The 27,281-nt window shown below is 33.2% G+C and overlaps 1 protein-coding gene and 1 long non-coding RNA gene across 15 annotated transcripts; one reads left to right on the plus strand and one right to left on the minus strand.

The window, feature by feature from the left end:
- Nucleotides 1-1,874: 1,874 nt before the first annotated feature.
- On the plus strand, nucleotides 1,875-14,701 carry LOC112011171 (uncharacterized). Of its 14 annotated transcripts, XR_010630837.1 has the most exons (10): nucleotides 1,875-3,915; nucleotides 4,179-4,304; nucleotides 5,040-5,180; nucleotides 5,552-5,621; nucleotides 6,537-6,618; nucleotides 6,736-6,872; nucleotides 6,965-7,003; nucleotides 8,861-8,960; nucleotides 11,298-11,552; nucleotides 12,114-12,536. It is a non-coding gene; the product is annotated as an uncharacterized LOC112011171 (long non-coding RNA). The 14 variants fall into 14 exon arrangements; XR_010630836.1 differs by adding an exon at nucleotides 14,339-14,701 and having other exon boundaries at nucleotides 5,040-6,618; nucleotides 12,114-12,337; XR_010630835.1 differs by adding an exon at nucleotides 13,413-13,625 and having other exon boundaries at nucleotides 5,040-6,618; nucleotides 12,114-12,337.
- Nucleotides 14,702-14,872: 171 nt separating this feature from the next.
- Nucleotides 14,873-15,924, minus strand: LOC136069594 (uncharacterized). The gene is made up of 3 exons (XM_065778299.1): nucleotides 15,618-15,924; nucleotides 15,159-15,344; nucleotides 14,873-15,018 (listed from the first exon to the last, which is right to left on the minus strand). Exons 1-3 carry the CDS (start codon nucleotides 15,922-15,924, stop codon nucleotides 14,873-14,875), a joined length of 639 nt encoding a protein of 212 aa, XP_065634371.1.
- Between the last annotated feature and the right edge of the window lie 11,357 nt (nucleotides 15,925-27,281).

Genomic DNA, 27,281 nt, shown 5'->3' on the forward strand with positions numbered 1-27,281 from the left:
AAAGTAATTATTTTTATTCTCATATAATCATCATCTCAATGTATTAAATTTGTCCTTAATTGTGTGTAGTGTTACGCTCAAAGAGTTAAAATCTCCTTTATAATTTCAAAATTTTTAATTTAATTTTTTAAGATAATTAACTTAATTATATTATTGAAATAAATTGTTTAATTTATATATACTTTTCTATTAAGTCGTGCATCATACAAGTATAACACTAGTAATAACTAAAAATTGAAATATTTAACTTTTTGTTGATCACTTCTTATCATACCATGTGGCTACATAAGTTACTATCACGTTATCATTTAAAAACTCCCAAAAAAAAAGGTGCCTTTTCATTTGAGAAATTAGCAAATAAGACAAATCAGTTATTTTAGATTCATGCACATACATGTTCACAAAAAGTAGTTATATATATATATATAAAACACCTCTTTAAAAATAATAATTAAAAAAAAAAAAAAAGAACACGTTGCAAACTTCAGTTGGTAAATCTAAAACACACAAACCCTAAACTTGCGCCTCTTAACTTCCCTTTAAAAGACAGTTAGTGTCTGATCAGAAAAAAGAAAAAGAAAAAGAAGAAAGACAGTTAGTGCTCTATGATATTCACATCCGATACATGTGTAGCAAGCAAAACTGTCATAAGGACTACTTTATCAAACATGTTTCGGACATTCACTTGAACTTCTGTTGCAATCATGACAAAGCCTTCCATATAGATGCATCAATATATTCCTATGTGATTTCATTAGAGCATAGTATAGAATACTGAAAGCTTATGGTGTTTACATATATGGCCATTTAGTTTTGTTGATGACTTCGGGTTTAATGTTTTGTATTAGATTTGCTTCATTAAGTTCTGATCACCAAGTTATATTCTACAAAATCATTCAGTGATTGTGCTTCAAAAACTTTCATGCCTTGATTGAAGAATTAAATAATTCAAGTCGAAGCATAACCCCCAAAATAAATGTTTTTATTGCCCAGCAAAATTGATGGGAGGCACAAGACAAGAATCTGAAATTCCATTTAAACACGATACCAAAGGTTGTGTTTTACAACCATTGATCTTTGTTAATGGTTTTATAATTAATTTGCTTTATAAATATACAACGATGAACTACAGATCCTGCACCTATTTTTGTTTATGATCATTTTTGTTAATTGTTTAAAGTTTAGACCCATTAAAAATGTTTGTTAATGGTTTTCCATGGTTTTTTTTTATTTTTTATTTTTTATTTTTTATTTTTACTTTTCCTCTTGTTTTTGTAGGGTTGCTAAGAACACAATCTAACAATTGAGAAAAAAAAAATATTTTATGATTTTTCATGTACTTTTTAAAAAGTGATCTTGATACAACCTATTATACAACTATGAACCACCAAACCCTATGCCTATAATTGTTTATGATTCCATTTTTTTCATTGTTTAAAGTTTAGACCCATTTAAACTTATTTCTTTTTATGTATATGAAATTTTAGAATTTTTTTTTTTTTTTTTGGGTGCAATATTTGAACATGTTTAGTAGATTTCAATGATCATGGTATAAATTATTCTTTTGAAGGTAATCAATTTTTCTCTTATATTTATCTATTGTGTAGTCATATATATATTTTTTGTTTGATTTCAATAATCTACAAGAAGTGAATCTTATGATTTTTTAGACTTTCAAAAATTTTAATATCTATATTTTTTAGTTAATTTTTTAAAATATGTAAAATTATTTGACAAATTTTAATAACTATAGCCATAAATTTTTGTTTGAGGGATGGTTTTATTACTGTTTTATGAGGTAGGCTTGCTTTGTCTCTTTCCATCCGCGTCGCAACATTCATTTATATATATTTTAATTTTTGATAAAAGCCTCTCTTATGTTATTTGACTCTCTTTCAATAACCATTTTTTCTCCTTTTCTCCATCGTCTCCACTAACCCTCCCTTGTCACTGCCTTCAGTCATCAATTTGCTACCCTCACCGAAGCTCTTTTCTTTTCTCTAATTTACAAACAAAACCCGATAACCTCTTTTGTCTCTTTGTCCCTGATAAGCCAAACCAAACCAAACCATTCGACTACTACTTTTCGATATATTACTATCAAACGCAGACCCACAAACGTCTCTCACCAATTCTCACTTCCTTCCTCTCCTCTCCTAATATTGCGACTGTGTCCTCTACGCCAATGAAGAGAAATTTGTTTATAGCTATTGATGTGCAATATGATGCATGTGTGTGCTCACTGCTCACTTAGGGAATCATATATGAAACATGCATAACTTAGGACATAATCATGAAGTGGGCGCTGATTCACTTGTGATTAGAATATGGGAAGAGCTAAGCTAATGCTAATGCTGTTTCTGGGAAAATTTTGGAGTTGGGTATTGTTAAAGAGTTTGGAGAACTTAGTCTATCAAAGGATTTTGTTGCTGGGTTTTGAGTTCAATGTATTTGTGGGTAGTTCTTTGATAAGATTATATATGCAGCAGTGGTTGCATCAATAATGCATGATGTGTGTTTGATAAAATGCCTCAAAAAGATTATATCATGTGGAATGTTTTGCTAAATGGTTTACTTATTGTAGTAATTCTCTAGAACGTTTTTTGTAATCAAATTAGCATGTGCATGAAGTGCTTACTTATTGGGTTAATAATAGATTGTTAGTGTTTAATTGGAAGAAAAGCTAAGCTTGATAAGTTGTCGATAGCATGGTCCTTAGAAATCAACTATTTTTAAATTTGTGATTGCCCCTTCCTGCTGCTTGCAGTTCATTTGTACGGCCATGTTGTAGTTTTGAAAGTTTTTGAGCACCATGCTTAGTAGCAAAAAAAAAAAAAAAAATATCAATGTTGTGCAGAAGGTAGAAGTGTTTAAGGGGTATGAAACTGCCTTGAGTACTGTTTCTTTTTTGGGAATTTTGGTTGAAACTGCCTTGGTTTTCCTTATGTGTTTATTTTCTTGCTCAAACAAGTATTAGAAGTCTAATGAAATTTTTGATTGGTCAGTATGGTTTTCTACAAATGTTTTGTAATCATGTTGACTCGCCCAATATTTTGTTGGTAATGGCTTATGAAAGTGCTCAAGTCTGCTAATCATAGCACTATCTAGCTCATTTTTTGATGAACTGGTGCATCCATGTCTTCTTAGATCCCTAAAAATCAGGCCAACTTCTCACAAAAAGCTTTCCTCTTTGCTTTTTGTTTTTTTTCCAATTTTGTTTTTTTTTTTATTTTTTATTTTTTAACTTGCCTGTTAAATTTGATTTAGGCTTTTGGCATTTCAATTGGCTTGATTTTGATTTAGGGTCACGATTGGGGGTGCTTTTATTTAGAATAATTAGCAAAGTTAAATGAGGTAGAGTGGTTTTTGATAATTCAATTATTCGGCGCATTGCCCTCTGTTTGGAAAAAAAAAATAATGGCAATTGCAAGGCCAGAACAACACGACAGGTTCAACGCATCAGATATTTGTAAATCATTTTAACTTTTATTCAATTTAGTTTTAGTTTCAATTTTTTAATTTATTAACTGTTGTCAATTGACTTTTAGTTTGAGTATTATTGGTTTCTAAAGTCAATTTGGATTTAAAGAGTGCGATTTGCACCCAAAAAATTTGTAAATTAGATTGCAACTGTTTGTTAATATAATTCATAGTCGATAAAACACTTCCTCCCCACTCTTTCTTTTGTCTACTTTAGATTTGTCTCTCTTCACTGCTATAACACTTCTCACGGTCCCTAAAAATCAAACTTTTGGGTATTGGATTTGGGTTGTGAGTTTTGTATTATAGTTGTTTTTACAGGTTGGTTGAGTTGTGGGTTAGTTTACAAAGCCAGAATTTGATCCATTACAAAGTGGACAATTTGCCATTCAAGAAGCTTTGCCACTGGAGCCTATATTGGCATGCTAGAGATCAGTATGTGACGCGTGATTTCCGTTATCTACTTTTTTATTGTTAGGCCATCAAAAACGTAAATATACTTTCAAACCATTAATATTGAACCATCACTTGCTTTTATATTTTGTTAAGAAAAATTAAAATGCAAAATAGTTGTAAATATACTACAAGTTGAACATTTATATGTTTGCAAATCACATTTACAAATATGTGGAGATGGTAGTATGTGTGGATGTGTGCATTTGAACCGTCTATCTCAATCGATTCCCTTGCTCTTGCAGAAATATCTTCTGAGGGTGGGCAACACCTTTACTTGCAATGTTGAGGCTGAATTGCATGAAATAGAGATTGAGTCTATTGATTTAACTAGAAAAGCAGAGGATGCAGAAGAATTTACTATTATAATGGTAAGTTTTTTCAAATGGTCAGATTTGCACGAATTGCATGAAATAGCGATCTTCCTATGCCTTGGATATACCTCGCAACCATGGTCAGATTTGTTTGAACCTGAATCTTCATTGCCTTCTCCCTTTTTAAGTTTTTATTGTTTCTGAATATGCCCTAGTAAGAGGAAAACGTCACAAAATATGATGAGATTATGGTTTTTGTAAGAGGAAACAATAGTCATGTGGATTTTGTTAGGTTTTACGAATTACATACATTATAGTAATAGTCGTAAAAAAAAAAGTTCTACTAATATTTAGAGTTAACATTATGAGACAATGGTTTATGTTTTTAGGTTTTTTCTTATTTTTTGGTCAAAATTTTGTGATTTTTTATTTGGCTTCATGTTCCTTTTTTGTTTTGTTAATTAAAGCTGTGATTTTTGGTTGATTAAAATTGTTATTATGTGGGCTAATTCTTAAAAACTTGATTTTTTTAGACTATTGCAAATCAACCATTTAGTAGGTTTGCTCTGTTATTCTTATTTCTGAAGTCAACCAAATATATTCTGATCAATACCTACAAATAAAATTAATTAAGAATGCATTGGATGCTATGAAAGCAAACTTAGTTGTTGATATGACTCTTGGTTGAGAAAGAAAATAAAAATTATGATGAGTTGATTAAAATTTGGTGTGTTTGATGCTCTCTAATTGTTTAGTATGTTTAAGATAATTCTTCAGTTAACTCTTACTCAGATAACAGCTCATATTGAGGGAACAATTTTGCTGGTAGTCTGCAGAATTTTCAGGGAATCAAGTAAGAAAAATATAGAGGAAAAGAGACAAACATGGTTGCCATTGTTCTCGATCTCTGACCTGTCCTCGACATCTCTCTAGGTTATTCTCAATTAATTTAGTTCTCTACATTCATAATGTAATTAATTTTAGGTTAAGGTTTTGTAATTTTCTTCCTCTCGATAAACCCTTCTTCTTTACTTCTCGCAAGTCTCTGTTCTCTTTCTTCTTTTCCTCAAACCTATTGTAGTCTGCCTCCTCTGTTACTTCTCTTCCTGCCAACAAAATCTCAACAAAATTAGTGGTATTTTGCACCTAAGTTGTCCACCTATTTCAGACCTATGCACCACTCCTTTCAGTTCTGACTACAAAGTCGCTCTCCTTCTCTATGTATATGTGTATGTATGTGTGCTAAGTTTGTCTTTTACAAGTTTTCAATGGGAAATATTTTGGTTTTGATTGGGATTGCTTAGGTGTTTTAAGTTAGAGTGTGATTTGAGAAGGATGTGCAAAGCAAGAGGCAGCCGAGAAGATATATGCTAGGTACATGAAACTTTCTCTTCTAATTTTAATTGAGTCTCTGTTTTTGTGAATTATGGTGGGGTAATGGTTTAGTTAAAATTTTACCCAATTTTCCTTGGAAGCGGGAATTTGGAGGAATACTTTTAGGGTGATTCAAGTGTGGTTATTAATACTCTGCAGATTGGTTCAGAAAGTTCATCAACAAAAACACCAGTTGTTGAAGAAGCTAATACCATATTTGCCCACTTGTGAGAATGGGAATTTCTGCATACCAGGAAGGATGCAAATGAAACTGACTATCCTGAATAGCGTATTAGGAAAGCAATACAAAATTTTTTAATGCTGTTGTGGTTTTGCTCTGTTATTATTTTGTTTCCTCATTGATAGCTATAAAGATTTTTTTTTTTTTTTGGCATATTGAGTTCGTGTTAGGTTTTCATTGTTGGTGGGAAAGTAACTTTTTCCTCTTTATTTTATGAGAGGAGTTTTTGAGAAATTCACAGTTTATTGATCACTGAGTTTTTGATATCTATGTCTCTCATTGTTCCCTTTTATTTGATATTTGTGGCTCAAGTGATCATTTTTAATGTTTGGCTTATAAAAAACTTCTTTAAAGATAACATTCTTAATCTCTCTCAAAGATTCAAACAAATATGTAGCCAAATATTTTCAAAACTCTAGTGTGAATGTTTAGTTATTTATTTGTAGTTTTTGATTGTATTTTGATTAGAGCAATGGTTATTAGTTTATCTCACACACACAATCGTGCAATAGTATTTTCCATTTTTATTATATAGTGTTTTTCTTTAAATTTTTTTTTTTTTTTACATTTTAATTTTAAAACCAACCTTTCACGATTTGCATTTATTCATACACTGCGCATAACCTATCCCCTCTCTTATCCGTCTTTCTTCCCACTGTCACTGTCATACGCAGACCCAACACAGTAATACGCTGCTAGGGCTTGACCATGTCTGCCATCTCCGACCTGACCTCAATATCAGACCATTCTCTATTGGTAATTTTTAATTAATCTATGACTAATTCCTTTTCCTATTGTCCATAATTAGGTTTGCTGTCAATTTTGGGATTTTGATTCCTAGCCCTTTTTCCTCTCCCTTTTTTTTGGTTGAAGTCAAGGAAGTACCTTAGAAGTTCAAATACTACCACTTGAGTTGTTATTAGGGTTGGGTTTTGTAAAGCGTGGAGAGACAGAACAGAAGGCTGTCTCTACCGGCCTACAGCCACCGTTAGACAGTGGAACCACTGCGGGTAAGATCCTACAATTCAATGAAACCCAGATATATCTCTTTATTGTATTCATCTGTATTGTAAAATTGACTTTTTTTTGTTTGTTCTTTCAGTTTTACTGATTCTTTTCTGCAATAAGAGTTCATAACCAAGTAAGTATGCTATTCATAAATTACCATTGTTTCTTTTCTTTCTTTTAAAATATATATATATATATATATTTATTTATTTATTTATTAAAGTTTAGGCAGTTTCTCTTTACCTATGTGCTTGAGATTTTCTTTCTTAATCTTCTTCTTTTATTCTGTTTAGAATTGGTTTTTGTGGAATTGCATAATCTGGTGTATTTAGTATTCTTTTCCATTGCCGACATTAATGTTGAAGTAGTTTAAGAAACCAAAAGGCAAAGAAAAATCTATGGAGGTATTCCCTAGAATTTTGATATTTTTCTTATGGGTTTTAATTTCGTATTCTTTGAGGATTTTCAATTTAGTTGGATATAAAGTTTCGTATTTTCATTTTCTTATTATGGGTTTTAATTTCATGTATTCTTCAAGAGATGAATGGCCCTTGACGTAAATTATACTAAATTTGCTTAAAAATTTAGACGACATTTAAAGTAGAATTATAAGTTTAGTTGTTTGATGCAAGGTGTTTTACTTTGTCATCTGTTATCTATTTCTGTGTGAAATTATTATAGTGAGCAAAAGATAATCTCTCTTGATTTTCCTATGCACAAACCTCATTTTAAATGAATTAGAAAAAAAAACATTTTTTGCCCCCTTCTCAATACTTTTTCCCTTAGAACTTAGTTGACAATGATAAACCTAGTTGACAATGATAAACCATGCCTTTTATTCTTTATATTTATGCAAGTTCATTCATTATTTTTTATGTTTGCAGTATTAGGCGAAGCATATCAAGTTTTAAATGATCCACTGCATCTTCTCAAAAAAAAAAAAAAAAATGATCCATTGATCGAGATGGAAAAATTTTGCATATCTAGGTATGATTTTATGGTTGCACATATGGAAAAATTTGAGAGTTTCATATTACCATTAAAGTAGAATGAGGATTCTACAAGTAGAACAATATTTGAATTTCAAATCCATTTCCTCTACTTTAGGTTTATGGGAAATTGGAATGACTTTTTTTACGCAAATTTTGGCTTCAATTCTACGGAGTTTGTTTCATGATGAATTGTTAGACCAAAAAATCCCACTCATCTTGCTTGACCTAATAGTCAAACACAATATGGAATTGTCATAAACTTAATTATAATTGCATATTATTAAAGAAATGTGACTGGAAAAACTTTTTTTTATAAGATGATTGGAAGCACTTATAATATAACAAGATGTTAGTTTTATGAATGTCTTTAGCTACTTGAATTCTGTCAAATGCAAACTTACATTTAAAACATACTTGGTATGCTGTTGAAATAATTAAGGTTGAAGTTTGATTTTGGGTTTGAGACACTATCTATGCAGATAATCTTTGACTCTAATTTTTCCCCCCCTAATAATAAAGCAACATTTTTGCATGTGTAAATTTTAGGTTATTTATAATGGGTAGGATTCAAAATTGTAGTGGTCATTGATCTGAGCATCCGTTTGATATGAGTAGGAAGTTTAAAATTTTAGAACTTTTACCCTGGTCTTTTCATAATTTTTCTTGGAGTCGAAGTGGTTCACTGAAGAAAATAAGTCTCTACGGCCAAGTAATACATGATGAAACTCCATACTGAACCACATGCTTCACTTTCTTTAACTCATCTTAATTAGCACCTAAAACAAAAACATGAAAACTAAATGAATACCTTGCAGTAGGTCTATCAAATCACATGTACACTAATTTGCAAACTTTCTACATTTATTATTAAGGTTTGTGGTAGAAATTTATTTGTTCTGTTAAGTCTCAGGCAACGGAAAATGCAATCTTCTAATCTTAATGTTTTTAGATTTCTATTTGTATTCAAATTAAAGATGAGCATTTCAACATTTTATTAGGGATGTGCCTGGGAACCCAAAGATGGATGATTTTGTTGATGATAATTCAAGAATCTTATTTGGTCACCAGTTGATACTTATATTAGATGAACTCTATGAGGTATGCCATGTCTCATCTTGCTTTATTTGTTCTGTTCATTCTACTTGACATCCCTAAGCTAGCATATAGATCATCTTTTAATTTGAATGAAATCATTTTAAATCAAAGTAATGTTTCATGCCTTTGTAGTCAGCCAAAGAAAGCTACAATGGTGATTGTGTGAATTTAAATGAGAGCAACATATAATGTATATTGGATATTCAAGTGATCAATGAGGTCAGAGGGTCTAACACTTTCTGATATGCTTAGATATATTCTTATCATTATTAAGCCATGTGCCTGTGCGGTAACCTTTTCAGAATACTTTTTCTTTAGGAACAACCTTTTCAAATAACCCCATTTTCCAAAAGCTGAAAAATAAGCTATAGTAATCTGGCACATAAGCATTTTTTTTTTTTTTTTGGATAAGTAAAAAAGATGTATATTCAAAGAGCTACCTCATGAAAAACATAAGGTAGAGCAAGTAGTGCAGAGAAGGAAACAAACAAAAAGAAAAGACGACAAAACAAACATAAACCAACAAAGAACTAAGTACAGTGTAGAGAATTAAGGAACAAAGGGAGAGAGTCACTAGAGGTGAGTCCCCAAGTTCTAGACCAATCAAAAAGAGAACCACTATAGAAAGCGAGCAACTGGTCATCGGATTTGTCCGTATCCTCAAAAGTTCGTCAATTCCACTCCCTCCAGATACACCACATTAGGCACAAAGGAGCTAAATTCCAAATGCTAGAAGAGTGCTTTCCAAACCAATTCCACCAACCAAAAAGTGTGTCTGCAACTGATCTTGGCAAAACCCAAGAGATCCCAAAAGATCTAAAAAACAAGCTCTACAGCTGAAAAGCTTTTTCACAATGGAGTAGCAAATGATTCACCGTCTCCCGGTGACAACGGCACATAATGCACCAGTCAACAAAAACAACTCCTTTACGCCTCAGAATGTCCCCTGTAAGAATCTTCTCCCAAATAGCAGTCCAAACAAAGAAAGAGATGCGCAGAGGAGCCTTAACCCTCCAAATACATTTCCAAGGAAAGATAATAGGCAAGGGACAACGAAGCTTATTGTAGAAAGAGCAGATGTCAAAATCTCCCTTCTTTGGCAACTTCCACTTCATACGGTCTCTGTGCTCAAATCGAGGTAAATTTGAACCCAAGGTACGAAGGAATTCATCCACCTCACCCACCTCCCAATCATTTGGATCCCTTAATAAATGAACATTCCAGCTTCTCCGAGCCTCAATCCCCAACCTTTCAAGAGACGAGACCACAGATGCCTCTCTATTTAAAGCAATCCCATACACTATCGGGAAGGATAGATGGAGTGGTAAGTCCCCACACCACCTATCTGTCCAAAACTTCACTCTATCCCCCACCCCTACCTCAAACTGTATGCATTTACTAAACACCTCCCAACCTTTTCGAGTACTTCTCCATAAACCACACCCATAGGCACCCCTACCCAGCTTGGAAGACCAACCCTCCACTCTTCCCTGAACTTCGAAACTACAACTCTCCTCCAAAAACAAGTCTCCTCAACCCCAAACCGCCATAACCATTTTCTTAGAAAGGCTTTATTAAAAGTAGTTATTTTCCTTACTCCCAAACTACTGTTCGCCTTAGGAGTACACACCTTATCTCACCCCACCAAATGAGCCTTTGAATCCCCCCACAAGAAGTCCCTTTGCATCTTCTCAATCTTATTAGCCACCTGCGATGGGATGGTAAAAAGAGACAAATAATAAGTAGAAAGGCTAGCTAGCGTACTCTTAAACAACGTCAGTCATCCACCTTTTGACGAATACAGCTTCTTCCACCCAGCCAGCTTCCGCTTAATTTTCTCCAAAATAGGATTCCAAATAGAGGGAGACTTATGAGAAGCCCCCAACAGCATACCTAGATAGGTCATAGGCAAAGTCCCAATCCTACAACCCAGAATCTCTGCCAAGGCATGCACATTATTAACCTCTCCTATTGGAACCATCTCGCTCTTCAGGACATTAACCTTCAAATCTATCACAGCCTGAAAACAAAGGAGAAGCATCCGAACGTGAAGGATCTGCTCCACTTCCGCATCACAAAATAGAATAGTATCATCCGCAAACAGAAGATGCGAGACACATTCTCCTTCACCCCGTCTACCATCAGCCTTAAAACTCCTGATCAAGCCAGCACCTTCAACTCTTTTCAACATCCTGCTTAAAACCTCCATAATAACCAGAAACAACATGGGAGATAGCGGGTCCTTATTGTTATCCTTATTAAGTTATCCTTATTAAGCATATTGTTATCCTTATTAAGTTATATAAGCATTTAGACATTTTTGAAATTTTGCTATTACAGTTGCTACTTCAAATAAACCTCATGCAAGTTCTGCATCTCGAAGATGAAGTAAAAGAATACCTTAAGAGAAGATTTCTCGAAGAGAACTCAATGAGAGTCTTCTTTCTGTAACAAATCCTACATATTGGGGTTAGGTAAGCCTTTCCCTCTTTGTTTATTCGAAGATGAAGTAAAAGAATACCTTAAGAGAAGATTTCTCGAAGAGAACTCAATGAGAGTCTTCTTTCTGTAACAAATCCTACATATTGGGGTTAGGTAAGCCTTTCCCTCTTTGTTTATGTGAGTTTTTTTTTTTTTTTAAATAACATATATAAATGTCCTGAACATTTTTCACATTACTTTCGTTGTTTTCTAAAATAAATTTTTTGTTTGGTGTTAATTTCCCTAGTTGATGCAGAAACCTTTGTTGTTTTCTAAAATAAATTTGATATTTGGTGTTTATTTCCCTATTTGATGCAGAAAAAAAAATATTATAAAAAATTATTCTTTTTTCCTTCTATATTGATATTAATCAGATAAGAATGATCTTATTTTGCAGATAATATTTTCAACTGTAGATTAGGAGTTGCATACTAAAGAATTATGTTCTTCCATCCTTTATAAAGACAAACTATGTCATCGTTTATGACATTATTAATAACAACAATCGATTGATATTGACATTAATTCAAATGTTATAAATAATGCCTTACCTTATGACAATAGTAAGCTAGAAGTTCAATTTTTATTTTATTTGTAAATTCTTACAATCATGGACTAACAAAATCAGTGATCTGCTATTTGTAAATTCTTACAATCATGGACCAACCAAATCAGTGATCTGCAGTTTGCATCAGAGCTAACGGCGATAGTTTAATCATAATGATTGGTGTGAAGGTTTAGAGAAAAGTTCTAAACACCTAAAAATGGATATGGTAGACAAGATCCCCATCACGCAATTTCTGCTGAAAAGCTGCCAGACTTGAATTGCACAAGCGTAGAATCAGCAAAGAGAGTTATAGCACGGACAACAACAACAAAACAGGATTTTGGGTCCTTTTGTAAGTGTTTGCTTCCTTATTTGCTTCTTCTATTTGATTTGTAAAAACGAGTTGGGATTGTCAAATGAGCTTCATCATCCCATTTTTGTTATATCTGTAGCCTTGTAATTTCCTATGACTGAATTATTTTTAAACAAAGTTCTAAATGTGTTTATATCTATAATTATTTATAGCTATGAATTTATTTTCTCATGCTCAACCTTTACCATTCCGATGTAAAGAATTATTGTAGTTCTTAGTTTGTATGGATCATATTGTTTGAGTTTTGTGTTTTGGTTTATAATCATTTACTGCTTTCGTAATTTTCTGCACACTTTGTGTTGACATCATTAGAGATGCTTTGGTGAGAAAGCAGTTTGCATTGATACATTTATTTTATTGGTTGCTTAAGCAGTAATTATTTTACTATAGATTGGTAGTTTGAACAGTCTAGAAAGAAACCTGAGAAATCATAAAAGAATTTTATAGAGCTACTAAATGTTATGGTTTGTGCCTTTGAAAAACTTTTTGAACAATTTGGTGGGTTATTCTTATGAAAAGCATGACATCTATGAAGTTTTGAACTACTTATTGCTTATTTGGAAAACATAATTAGATATATACAGATAAGGAAGAGTTTCTTAGAAAAAAAAAAAAAAGAGTTTAAATGAGAACCCATATCCAAAAAATATGCCACTACCAGTAAAGGTTTATATTTTATTTTATTTTATTATTATATATGATTTAGGCTTGGGTATTTTGGTTGGTTTGGTTTTGATTAAGGTATTTGGGTTTTAATTGTCTTGGTTTGTAGTTCTTTTGGGCTCTATTATATATTTTACTGTGAAGGATACTTTGATGAACGTTTTTTTTATTTTTTATTTTTATATATATATATATATATATAGGTTTGGTAAGAGTTTTAGACTTGCATTTTCTTTTTCTTTTTCTTTTTTTTAGCTAAAAGTACTTGCCTCTTTTTAGTAAAAAAAATTTCAGCTGAGGTTTTAGACTTTCTTTCATCAAGCCAGTGAGTTAGGCTACTTAGATTTGGTGCAAATGTGATTTTTACTTGAAACCATCAACTGACAATCAGGTGGAATGTGCTCTCATGGCATTGGGCAATCTTGATGACTCTTGCAACTACTATTGGCTTGCAAGAAGGAATGGGAGGACAAGCATTTAATTATAGCAGTGATTTTTCCAGAGAGTTTAGTTTGATTTGCATTCTGCATATTGAAATGTTCCCTCAGACATAACTATGTTAGCTTTAGTAGTTACAGAGTGATTAGTATACATTTGAATCCTATACTGATATCCTAGCATTTATCTTTATGGCATATTTGTTTCTAGAATTCTTCCAACATTTTCTTCTTGTGACTTTACATCAAATTCTATCCCTTCTGCTCCTTCATTTGATTCTAGAATTCTTCCAACTTTTCCTTCTTGTGTCTCTCCTTCAAATTCTATCCCTTCAGCTCCTTCATTCTCAAGTCTACTAGGCTCAGACACAGGTTGGTTGACAGTAATAGTATGGTCGTTTTCAGTCTTTACCGATTCATCTTGTGTATCATCCAAGAAAACTTCTTTTGCGTTTGCTTAGGTTGTGCCACCGTGGCAGATAACATCTTCTTGTGGATCATCTATGAATTCCACTGATGCATTATTTTCAAGTGTGATACTTTCACTCTTGGAATCTTGTGTGTTATGTAACAAATGATCCTGTTCATCTGCTTCAGTTGTGATAGAGTGGCTGATTTCATCCAAAATTAAGTCGTCTTGTACATCATCTAAGCATTCAACATTCACAATACTCCTTATGCATTCCTCTTCTGTAATGCTTGCAGAATCTTCTAGTTCATCCGTTTTGATTGTGATAATCTGGTGGTTTTCACCATTAAAGTTTTTCGTATCATCTAAGACATCTATCTTGTTAGTTTCTATTGTGATAGCGTGGTCATTGCCGCCCTTAACAGGGACCTCTTCTGTATCATCATCGAACTAATCCTCTTTTGCATTCAGTGCAAGCATAATCGACACTAGCCAAAAGAGAGATGCATCCGGGGACACTAAAGCAGCACCACCAAGGAGACCTTTTTTAGCTGTGGAACAGTCAAGGTTGCCACGTATGTTGCATGACAGGTGAAGTTGCTTGATTATGGTCAGCCACAATAAAAAAGTGGTCCCAATTGCAGATGTAGATCTGCATGTACAATTTTTTTAAATGGTTCATTGGATAAATTGATTAAGACACAATAGTTCGTTTGACATACAAACGCGTTTCTATAAAATAACTGTGGGACTCAAGGGATACTTGCCACCTGCAGGCTAAATCAAAGCCCAGAAGAACAAAAATCATATATATATATATATATATATCAAAAAGAAAAAGAAAAGAAAAATTTTTGCAGCAGAAAAATAGTAACAACTAATTCGAAAAAATAAATTACCTAAAATGGTAAAGTGAAGAACAAGTAGATATCTTATAAATGCGTACAACATTTTTGTCTCCAATATTTTTTATTTTTTGGTCCAAGGGAATTACAAGAAAAGAAACTAAGGAACTAAACCCAGCTCAGCACAACGCCTGGCCACCCCAACCCCAGTAAGGTCAGATTCTACAATAGCAGTCATATCCTCAGGAGGATTATCCAACACGATGAAACTTTGGTCTTGATCTGTACCCTTCCTCGCCAAGTAATCTGCACATTTGTTAGCTTCTCTATAACAATGCTTTATCTTGATTTGAGGGATTATGGATATCAGATGCCTGCAGTCCTCAATGATAGAGGACAGTGAATTATTAGTATATTAGGAATCTTGTAGCATATCCACAACAGACTTCGCATATCCAACTCAATCTCCACCATAACCAAATTCTGATCAACGCAAAGCATCAATCCATCCCAAATAGCCCACACCTCAGCCATTAAACTCGTTGCTATGCCAATCTTCCTGGGAAAACCCACGATCCATCTACCAGTCCAGTCCCTGATAACACCACCTCCACCAGCAAGGCCTGAATTCCCTAAGGATGAACCGTCAGTATTTAACTTCAACCACCCTTGTTCAAGTTTATTCCGTTGGATTTGTTTTATCTACGTGTGAGTCTTTCCTTTCTTTGTATTGGTGCAAAAGAAATATTCTACAGATTTGCTCATGATATATTTAGCCATATGAGGATTCTGTGTCTGATTGTTGAATACAGATTGGTTCCTATATTTCCAAATAGTCCACACAGCAAAGGAGAAAATTATATTCCAAGGAGGATGATTTTCATTCGAAGCTTTATCAAACTTACCATTAGTAGCCATCCAATTTTCCAGATCTGAATCAAAGAAGTCCCTGTCAAAACCCACCGCACCCAACTCATTCCACACAGGTTTAACCAAATTGCAATTTCGGAGAGCATGAATAATGGTTTCCGTTTCTTTCAGGCACCGAGGACACCGAGAATCCACCTCCATTCCCCTAGCAGATAAACAACCATTTACTCCAATACTATTATGAGCACACTTCCACAGGAAAAATTGAATTTTTTGAAGAGTTTGAAGCTTCCAAATCCATTGTCTGCCGAATTCTAAGCTTTGATATAAACCATTAGCCATCTTGTAAGCACTGCTTAAACTAAACTCTCCACGAGGAGAGTTTGTCCACGTTATTCTATCTCTGCTAGTAGATGCTAAAGGTATTTCCAGCTTAATAGAGGGAGGAAGCTCAAAAGGAATAAGGTCCCACCTCTACCCCATAGGGGTTGCTATATTCTTCACCTTCCACTCCGACACCCCCAAAGGCAGAGGACCATAAAGTTGCTGCCTTAGAGATCCCATCTTAATCCAAGCATCATACCAAAAACTCAGGTTGCTATCTTTCCCAATCACCCATCTTGCACCTTGCTGGAACAGATCCGCCCCCTTATTCATCCCTCTCTAGATTTGAGACCTTGGCAAGTTGCTTGAATTCCTAGAATTAATTCTTTGATTCGAACAGTACTTAGCTTTAAGAACTCGCACCCACAAGCTCTCTTTTTTCGTTTGAAACCTCCAATTTAATTTTGTTAGCAGCACCTTGTTTCTCCCCCTAGCGCTTTGCAGACCAAGCCCACCATCCCTTTTTGGTTGGGTCACTTTCCCCCATCCAACCCAGTGAACTTTCCTTGCCGATTCTGAAGAACCCCACAAAAAGTTTCTATTCACTCGATCAATCCCCTCTAGAATTCAATTCGGGAGAAGACCGCACTACATCACATAAGCAGGAATAGTAGAGGATGAGGCCTGAATGAGGATAGCCCGGCCCACTGGAGACAGGAGATTAGCCTTCCATCCCGCAAGTTTGTTCTTCACTCTATCTAAGATGAAGTTATAGTCCAGAGAGGATGAGCCAGGATGTTTAATAGGAATTCCTAGATACTTATCGATATTGGGAGTGGAGGCAAAACCCAATATGTCATAGAAAGACTCCCTTGTATTGCAGTCCACATTTGGAGAAAAATAGACCCGGGATTTAGTTGCACTGATGGTTTGGCCCGTTTTACTACAAAATTCATCTAGCACCTCTCTGATAGGTATGAAATTCATAAGGTCAACCTTAGCAAAGAGAACAATGTCGTCTGCAAACATAAGATGAGAGAAAGTTATTCCGCCTTGGGGAGATTTTAACAGGACCCAAAGCTTCTGGTCACATTTTTCCTCTATAAGCTGCCCCAAGTATTCCATACAAAGGATAAACAAATATGGTGACAAGGGGTCACCCTGTCTTATACCCCTAGTAGGAAGAAAGGGCTTAAGGCTCCCCCCATTAAATAGAATAGAAGAAGAGCTAGTGCTCACATAGCTCAGAATGAGATCAATTAAGTTTTACGGCAAATTTATCTTCACAAGCACATGACGGATAAAACTCCACTCAAGCTTATCATATGCCTTTTCCAAGTCTAATTTCATTGCCATAGACCCTGTACCTCCCTTTTTCTTACTGATCGAATGAATTAGCTCTTGGACAATTATAGCATTATCAATCCTTTCCTACCAGGGACAAAAGCCGTTTGGAGAGGAGACACTAGTTGCTCTAAGTACGGCCTTAACCGCGCCACAATAATCTTCGTAACTATTTTGTACATAGTATTGCATAGGCTTATTAGCCTATAATTCCCCAAAGTTTCAAGACCTTGAATTTTTGGAATGAGAACTATGTGAGTTCTATTTAGGTACTCTGGCATAGTTTTCGTATCGAAGATATTCTTGACTTCTTGAATCACAAATTCCCCAACCACTGGCCATAAGTGTTGAAAAAAACCCGCATGCAGCCCATCTGGGCCTGAGGCTTTATTAGCTTTGAGAGACCAAAGCCTAGCCTCAATCTCCTCAGTTGTAACCCTCTAACTTAAGCTATCCCTTTCCTCATTAGAAAGGCAGGCTTGCCTCCTTGTGTCTTGACTCAAATCTCTAAGAGAGTAAGAATGAGATATCACAAAAACCATTCCGGATAAACCCCATTACCTCCTCCTCTCCGTAAATCCAATCACCCACACTATTTTTAATAGCAGTGATGCAATTTCTGTTCCTTCTAACTAACGTTGATACGTGGTAGAATGCATTGTTCCTATCCCCTTGGACCATCCAGTTCACTCGAGACTTAAAAGCCCACAACTCATGCTCTTGATTCAAAATAATCTCTAGCTCCTTAATAAGCTTATTTTCAAGCTCTACAAGGGAGCTTGAAGGCTGAGTGGCCATGGCCCGTTGCACACCATTTAGACGAGCTTGTATACGGTTTTTCTTAGAAAAGATATTTCCAAACTAATTCCTGTTCCACTCATTAGCCTTGACCACAAAATTATCAATAGCCTCCTGAAGATGAGAAGACTGAAACCAAGCCTGATCAACTACCTAGGGGAAAGACATATCTGACAACCAGTACTTTTGGAACTTGAAAGGACGGTTTAGGCACACCCTGTTATGTGGGTTCGTTTCAAGAAGGACTGGGCAATGGTCGGAGTGGCATCTAGTGAGATGCGTTACTCTAGCTTCTGGATATAGGACACACCAATGCGGGTTAACAAAAAATTTGTCAATTCTCTCTTGAATGAGATTCTGAACTTCTCTCTGATTAGTCCATGTGAACCTTGGACCAAAGAAACCTAAATCCACCATATTACATTTATCCAAGCATTCTTTAAACAACAAAGACCGGCTTAAACTAACCACTCTTCCTCCAAACTTATCATCGCTTGAGAGAGGTTCATTGAAATCCCCAGCAATAACTCATGGCATATTATGCAACTCAGCTACATTGGACAAATTATTCCACAAAATTCGCCTTTCCGCACTCCTAAGACTAGCATAGACAGCAGAGAACAGCCATTTAGAGTTGGAAGTACGAACCTTGACTGTAGCGTGAATTTCTTGTTCAGAGCTTGCTAGCAGCTCCGACTCCACTCTATCTGAATACCAGAGGCGGTTAGGTTTCTATCAGTATTTTTTAGAATAAGGGCCCAACCGGGTTCCAATATAGTTTGATGTGATTCAAGGTTTTTTATTTAATATTTTGATTTGGGTTACGTCACTGACATGTTGCTTCACAATGTGCACCACTTGTGACTGTCGCAAAAGAGGATCAGGGTGAAAATCAATGAAGAGTCTAGCAACGTGAAAAATTAAGAAAGGAAAGGCTAGAAAATGAATATGAGGCATGCATAAGGAGTAATATACGATGAAGAAACTTCAAAAAAAATATTTATATATATTCACAAAAGGAGGATTACAAAGAAAGAAAAAAAAAAAAAATCTACACCTACCCTTCAAGAGATTAAAAAAACAGAGAGAAAATTGAAAAGAAATTAACCATTGCCTTTATCCTGCGTGCCTCTGGAAAACTGAGATTTGTTTTATTATAAATAAGGAAAATAATAGAATGTATACACACATGATGATAAAAATTCATGACTTCGTACTTTGATGTCTTGACAGCACAGATTCAAAAACTTGTTGGAAATTTACGTTAAATAAGTGCATTTATCTGTCTCCTCCCAGTTGATTGCTGTTTATTTAAAATTTTAATGATTTGTGGGTTCTAGTTAATTCAACCGATTAAGGCTTTTGCTATCACTGCACGCTCTTAATGTGATGGTCACTCCACAAGTATAAGTACTTGTGGGGTGTGGAGGGAAAGAGTCGGGGTTCAAGTCTTCAAGAGGGAGCTTCATACACATATACACTTAGATTAGACTAAAGTAGAATTTCTATCTTGTAAAAAAAAAAAAAAAAAAAAGATTTAGGCTTTTGTTAGAAATTTGGGATTCAAACTCCATCTACACTAAAAAAAAAATTGTGCCTTAGTCTGATGATAAAAGGTAATCACCATGAAACATTCATCATATCTTGAAATTCCATCGTATCTATAATAGAAAAAAAAAATTTAATGACTAATATTTTTTTAATAGAATTAATCACTAATAATTTAGAGTAGTCTAATTTATCCAGCCAATAAGCTGGCATCTTTGAGGCAGCTCCTATTTAGTTTTGGCTATTCTATTTAGAGTCTAAATTTGGTAAGGACAGGGTGTAAAACTCTTGTTTTACACATCTAATAATAAATTGTCACATCAAATTTTTACTTTACGAGAAATACACTCTACCTCAGCTAATAACATTCCAATTAACTCCCACTTTCATCAGCGTCTTTGATTTCAGAACAAGCTGAAGCCCAAATCTCATCATTTCCTATACAAAATAAAATAAAAATCTGAAATCTTTTTGTTTCTAACATCGTTGCTGAAATTTTAATTTTTCAAATAAGAAATCTCATCATTTTTGCAGGTTTGCTCAAGTTTTAATTTTTCTTGATTTCTTCTTTTTCCCAAAATGGATTTCAAGATTTCTCAATCGTTCCCATCGTTCGCTCAAGTGAATACTGCTGAGATTTCTTAATCGTTTCAATAGCATCGTCCCAGTCGCAGTTGTTGTTAAATCCTACGTTTCATGATCTCAAGGTTTATTTCTCTAATTTTTTTTTTCTTTTTTCCCAAAATGGATTTCGAGATACTAAATCTTCATGTAATTTTGAAAAGATTTATGTATCTACTCTATTGCGTGATGAGAGAAGTAGATAGATTTTTCATAAAGTTGTACTGGTTTATTTGAGTTCTTCCAATTTTTTCGTTTGTTGGGTGTATATTGATTTTGATTTAATGGATTTTGAGTTTTGTGAAGCATATATTAGTATGGATGGTAAAATCTTACTTTTTGGATTTAAAGATAGACTGAACATTGGCCTGAATGAATTAGTGTTCTTTGAAATAATGAACCCATTCACCCGTATATATGTCACACCCATAGTGCAGGAATTTTAATATCAGTCAAAAGATCTATTGGCTAGTATAGGAATTTTTTAATATCAGTCAATAGTGCTTCTTAATGCTCTTGGAAAAAATATTTTTTTTTAGAGAGTTTTAACTTATGACATCCGTTCTTAATGATATCTCTTTATCATTAAATCAAGACACCAATTAGTTTTTGGTGAATGCGGGAATTAAACCCTTGATCTCTTATTTAACAATTAAAGACTTTACTAGTTGAACTAACTTTACCAATCAAATAAATAGTTTTTTTCTTTTTTGATGCGAGGTCAAAGAAATAGTTAAATGCATCCAATCTTTTTTTTTTTTTTTTTTTGAGAAGATTAAATGCATCCAATCTAAGTGAATAATTTCTAAAAATACAATAAGTAGAGAATTTATACCTGATTTTTTTCACTTATTTATTTGGGTAAGAAATTATTTTGTCAAAATAATTTTCATAAAGCTTACCAAAGGATGTAATGATCACCGATCACTGATCACATATTAGATTTTAGGTGAGTAATCAAAATTCAAAAGCAACGACTAGGTTGAGCACAGCATAACATTTTGGTATGGAGGCACATGCACCATATTGGATACCTTTGGTGTTAATTCTTTCATTTTGCTTCATAACATAATATTTGAAAATGGTACTACAGTTGTGAACAAACATTCAGGGTACATTTGGTATACTGAATGTAGATTACATTAGGAATAGTAATATTTATTTCTAGGAATAGAAAACATTATAATGGAATAATTATTATTATCTATAAGTTTGGTTGTTACATATAGAAAGCTTGTAAAAGATGATGTATAAGGAAATTTTATATTTTTGGAAATATATTAATTTTAAAAACTATTATATACACTAAGGAATAACTATTACATTAATTTTAAAGAGGAATAGATATTCTTCAATTTAAAGAATAGTAATTCCAATTAATCCATGTAATAAAGATGCAATCAAATGATTGAATTGCTATTATACATGAATAAGTATTTCATTACATGAGTTATTACAACATACCAAACGTCCCCTCAATTGTGTCAATTCATTGTAATACTAACTAATTACAACAAAATAAAGGGACTAAATCACAAAATTGCATAAGAAAAGGGAGGGGTAAATAGCAAAAATGTGATTGAAAGGAAAAGCCAGAAACTTCGTAGAAATCATCACCTCCCAAGACTCCCAAAAAGCAAAAGTCAAGAAAGGGATTTAAAATTAAAAGTAGCCTTGCAGGTAATGGCAAGTTGAGGAACGACCCACGAAAATTGTTAAAAAGATCAATACTTTTCTCCTAGAGAGAGAGAGGGCAGTACACCTGTCACAATACTATTCGACAAGAGTCAGTGGGCCCCAGACACACCATACCCTTTTCAAACTCAATATTATTATTATTATTAATAAAATACCTAATAATACCACGCACTAGTGTCGTATAGAACAGAGAAGAACAAAGACCACCGAAATTATAGTTTTATAGATAGTGGTAGAAAATGTAGAGATAGAAGCAACCACGCAAAAGGCCACAAAGCACAAACCCTAGGCTATAGGTTTTCGATTAGATTCTCTTTTCCTTTTTAGAGTGAAATAAAAAGGAAAAGCATCTAGCAAAATGTTGATGACACCTGATGAATTGGATATTCTTTTACTTATAATTTTTTATGCTCATTGTTGATTGTGAAGTTTGGCAAAGTCATTGTTTTGAACAACTTTGGTCTTGTAACCGCTGATGATATGCAAAGTTCAAGGATTGGCCCTTTAATCTTACTTTGTGTCAAAGCCCTTTACAAACTAATTGAAAAGCTGCACTAGCATTTTTAGCATGTGCAATGATCTCTCTGTAAATTATAACATCATGTTTACTGTGGGTAAAGAAAATGCAATAGAGTTATATGTTAATATCTAACAGAGTTTGAAAATTCACTAAAATTTTTCCCTTTCATCTCTTTTCCTTGGAAACCCAAATTCTATGGATAAGTAACATAAAGGCATTATTTGTTATTTTCCCACTTAGCATTATGTGGCTCATTCTTTTTTCATTTTTTGATATTCAGGTATTTTTATGAAAAACACACGGAGTCTAAAGATTCATGTCAGGGCATTAAACTCTTTGCTACAACTCACCAGCCAAGACATTACACCATTTGCTACAACTCACTAGCCAATCTAATGAACAAGATTTAAAGGAGACAAAACCAAACAAGGGAGAGACTACAAGCAGAGAAGCATGATCACTAAGACAAAACAGTAAAGTATTTTTTAGTGGTTGAGTAGGGTGTTCAAATGAACCTTGCTCTTGTTGTATGTTCATGGAATGAATTTGAACTTCCAAGAAGAAGAATGCAATTAAGGACAGCAGATTGAATGAGAATCTTGATACTATTATAGGTGGAGTCAATAGTGATTTCTCTGTGTGTTAAACTTTTGGATCCATGTCAATAGTGATTTCTCTGTGTGATAAATTAGCAATGAATAAAACCAATGAAAATTTTTTCATTGTATTAGCACTGAAAAATTATGTTGCTAAAAAAATCAATCAAAAATTATAAAACTTGTCACAGTTTTTTTCTTTTGAAAGTTTCTAATCTAAAATAAAACCTGTCACATTCATGCGAAATAAAACCAATCACAATTCAAAATATAGGATAGAGGTCCAGCAAAGTATGCAATGGTAAACGAAGGTTCGGCGAGGTTTGTGGCGGGGGACAGAGGAGTTGAGGAGGAGGGAGATGAGATTTTAGGGACTTTTTTTCACATCTAGTATGATAATGTGAGATAGAGGTTTTTTTTTTTTTTTTTTTTTTTTTTTTTTTTTTTTTTTTTTTTTTTTTTTTTTTAAAGATGTTATTAGGTGTATTAGGATGTATTGACTTTACAGTAAATCTCAAGTAAAAAACTGATGTGGCATGTCCTTATTGACCGGTGTAAACCAAAGGGTTTAATGATAATTTGGCCCTATGAAAACTCATAGACATGGAGGCATATATAATAATCAAAATTTAATTGAGGACGACAAAGAGAATGTAACATGCATATGAACCCAGGAAATTAACAGGGACAGAAGTAGCTACAAAAAATGAAGCTCCAAAATTTGGTATTTTTGTGGATGCGGTGAAAGTGTTATCTTATAAGCTCTATTATGTAATACCTATCAAAACTTTTATTTTTAAAACGTGAAAGCAAGGTACTTTCTTTTCAATCTAGTATTTTGTGGATGTGGAAGGTGTTCGTCAACATATGATGACTTATAAGCACCGTATTGGACTCTTGGGAAATTTCATGACAATTGACTTATAAGCACCGATTGGACTCTTGGGAAACTTCACAGCTACCATTCAACATAATAAGGCCATGATGAGAAGGGAGGGGAATTTCATTCAAATGAGAAAAGGAGAAAAAGATAGCAGAATATATGGTACAAGACCAGAAAAACAAAAATCCATACGCAAATAGGTATAGAAAGAAAAGAATGGACCCTTAGAAAGGTAAAGATGAGTTCGGGGAATGAGAAAGACTAAGAATTGACTCTAATAAAATAATGTCGGTTGTCCACCATGGTTTTTCAAATAACAAAATCATACTAGTCAGTTTGATGTTTAACATGGTTTTGTGAGAACTAGGATTGTGGTATCATTTTTTGTTTTTGTTTTATCCTCCCTCTTCCCTTGGATTCTCTCTTTCAACTGATCCCATTAAAAACAAACAAATACTATCAATTAATTTCTCAAAAATGATCTGTGTAAGAGTAAGCTATGAATTATAACTCCTCACATAAAAAGAGCCAACCCATTTGTTAGTGGCTTCAAATTCTTGGCTTTGTTAATCTAAAGGATGACATCACATAATTGGCCATTAGATAAAATACTATTTTAGTCCCTAGAATTCATAAAGATTTTTGTAGGGTTAGGATTTGTGGACCAAGCCTAAAACAATAAATTTGTAAAGTGTGGATGATAGAGATAGGTTGACTATGGAGCTCACAACGATTGATCACAACATCCAAGTATAAACTAGCACGTAAAGATCAAATAAGCTGAAGTCCGAAGAGACTTATGATAAATTGAATACTGGTTACAGTTCTTAAAACTATAGTAAAACCTTTCTTTTTTCTCCTCCCCTCTCCTTTTCTCCTTTCTCTTTTTTAGGAGCCCTTCTTCTTTATATAGCATCCTCCCCCATCATCCCCATCATCCACTTGTTCTTCATCTAGGTCCCTACTTGAGTGCATGTCATGTCATATATCTTCCTCAACTTTTTGTGAGTGGCGGTAGCTGAGGTTATACTGTTCAGGAGTCTTCTCCACATAAATGCAGCTAGAAAAGTTGTTGCAGTGCATTTAATACGGTAGTGGTAGCTTTTCCTTTTAAATATTTCTCCATTCTTCTTATCTCCAGGCATGTCCAAAACTTATCTAGACTACTAAAGTCATTAGTAAACTCATTCGAACCCCCCAGATACTTATATGACCAAGAATCTTTACATCCGAGGAGAATGATCTTTTCAGAACACTGATGCTCTCTTTGGACGGATCTTCTTCCCTCCCAAGTATCCTTCTTTCGTGCGAAGTACCCCTCAACAATTTTAGCCTCTTCGAACATACAATAACCTTCACATTGGGCTCTAGGCCCACTACGTATGGTTGGGCTTTTCCCCCCACAATTTTTTTTAAAAAAAATAGTTTTATCATATTTTTCATAATCTTGTCTATAACGTTTTTTTTACCTTTATCATATATTTATTGGTTGATGATTTGCATAACATGGACATTTTTAAATAAAAGGTAGAATTATTCATTAAATTTTTTTAAGTCATGGTGTGTGTGTGTATATATATATATAATTTCCCTAGTTAGAGTTGATTAGTTTTAAGTTTAAATTTTGTATTATTATATTTAATTGTTGATTATTTATTTAATAAAGTAAATGTAATGGTTGATTTTATTGCACTATAAAGTTTTCAATATCCTCTGTATAGTCATCTCTATTTTATTTCTTTTTCCTCTTGACCACATTTTTATTTTCCAAATAATGGTTATTAATTGACGTTTGATTTTTTTTTTCTTCCTTCATTTATTCTTTATTACTTTGTATGCTTCCTTGCTAGTTGTAAATTTTATAGTTATTAATAAGAAATAGATATCATAGATAGCTTAAATAGTTATAGATGTAGTTACGCTGGTCGTATGTCAAAGGATTTTTTTTTTTTTTTTTCAATCTGAATTTTCAAGGAAATATGATATACATTTCTCTAGTTTGATCTCAATCAATTAAGATATCCATAATATATTAACAGAATTAATAATGAGCCTTAATTTTTTTTTTTTTTTTTTTAATGTATGAAGTGGTTAGGTTAGTGGTATGTCAAAGGTTTTACATAAAAAAAAAAAAAAAAAAATTGTAAAAATTCCAAGGAAATGTAAAAGGCCTTTTTTTGAAAAAAGAAATTGTGAATTTTTGAATTGTAGAAATATGATTGTTTTAATTACCTTGTTTATAAATTTCATTATTAAATTATAAACATCTAAATTAAAGTAGACAAATATGTAAATGCACAATTATATGTAAAGTTACAACCGTACAAGATAAATATGTATAGATAATTTTATTATTATTATTATTATTCATGAATCATTATTTCATTGTTTACTTATAAATATCTAAATAATTTTTTTTGAAAAAATATCTAAATTAAAATAGATGAATATATAAAGGTAAAATTATATGAAAAATAAAATTACCCAAAATGAACGTTTAACCAATTGTAGATTTGTGTTTTCTGAAGACTAAAAGTATACACAATTGCTTTAGCTAAAACTATATAACTATGCAAATATTGTTGCGAGTGGTTCCATCATTTGTAAATTATCAAGTTTGGTGGCCTTACAAAACAAATATTTCATTTTGCAAAAAACTTTACATGTACTCATCTTTTGTGACAACTTTTTTTTTCTTTTTGCCAAAACAACTTAAGAATATTAAGACTTAAGTTAACACATGTGGTAGTTGTAAAACACATCAGTGATATGAAAAATAAAAAGGTTTAAATATTAAAAAAAAAAACATTTTTAGTAGATTGTAATATAAAACATTTTTTTCTTAGTATTTTATGTAACTTTTCCCATAAGATCAATATTGTTGGTATCCTTTAAAGATGATACATAGTATTTTTGAGAAGAAGAAGAAGAAGAGCAGGGATGATGCTAACACATAATATAAAATTATTAAGTATGCGTGATTTAAATTTGTGGCAAAAAATATTAATGTATCTATGATAAAAGTTTTTATCTAAATGATATATAGTAGTTCATTTTTTTTAGACTTGATTCAAAAAGTTCATTCTCAATAACCTTTTAAGTCTTCAAATTGCTCAATCTATGGGCCTAGACATATTCAAAGGGTGCTATCTAAATTATAAATTATATGACCATTTATCACGCAAATATATTGATTCCCCAATGTATGGTAAAGGAAGGCAAGTTTGTGTCTAGCCATTTTCTTGATTTGTGCTGCATAATGTAATAGTATGGAGGATGTGACTGTATTTAAATGTTGAATGAAATAAAATGAGTGGAAAAAAGAATAAAAATAAAATATATAGCAATAAACATCAAATTATCCAAG

This window comes from Quercus suber, unplaced genomic scaffold (assembly GCF_002906115.3).
Source record: "Quercus suber isolate HL8 unplaced genomic scaffold, Cork oak 2.0 scaffold_179, whole genome shotgun sequence".
Taxonomy (NCBI): Eukaryota; Viridiplantae; Streptophyta; class Magnoliopsida; order Fagales; family Fagaceae; genus Quercus; species Quercus suber.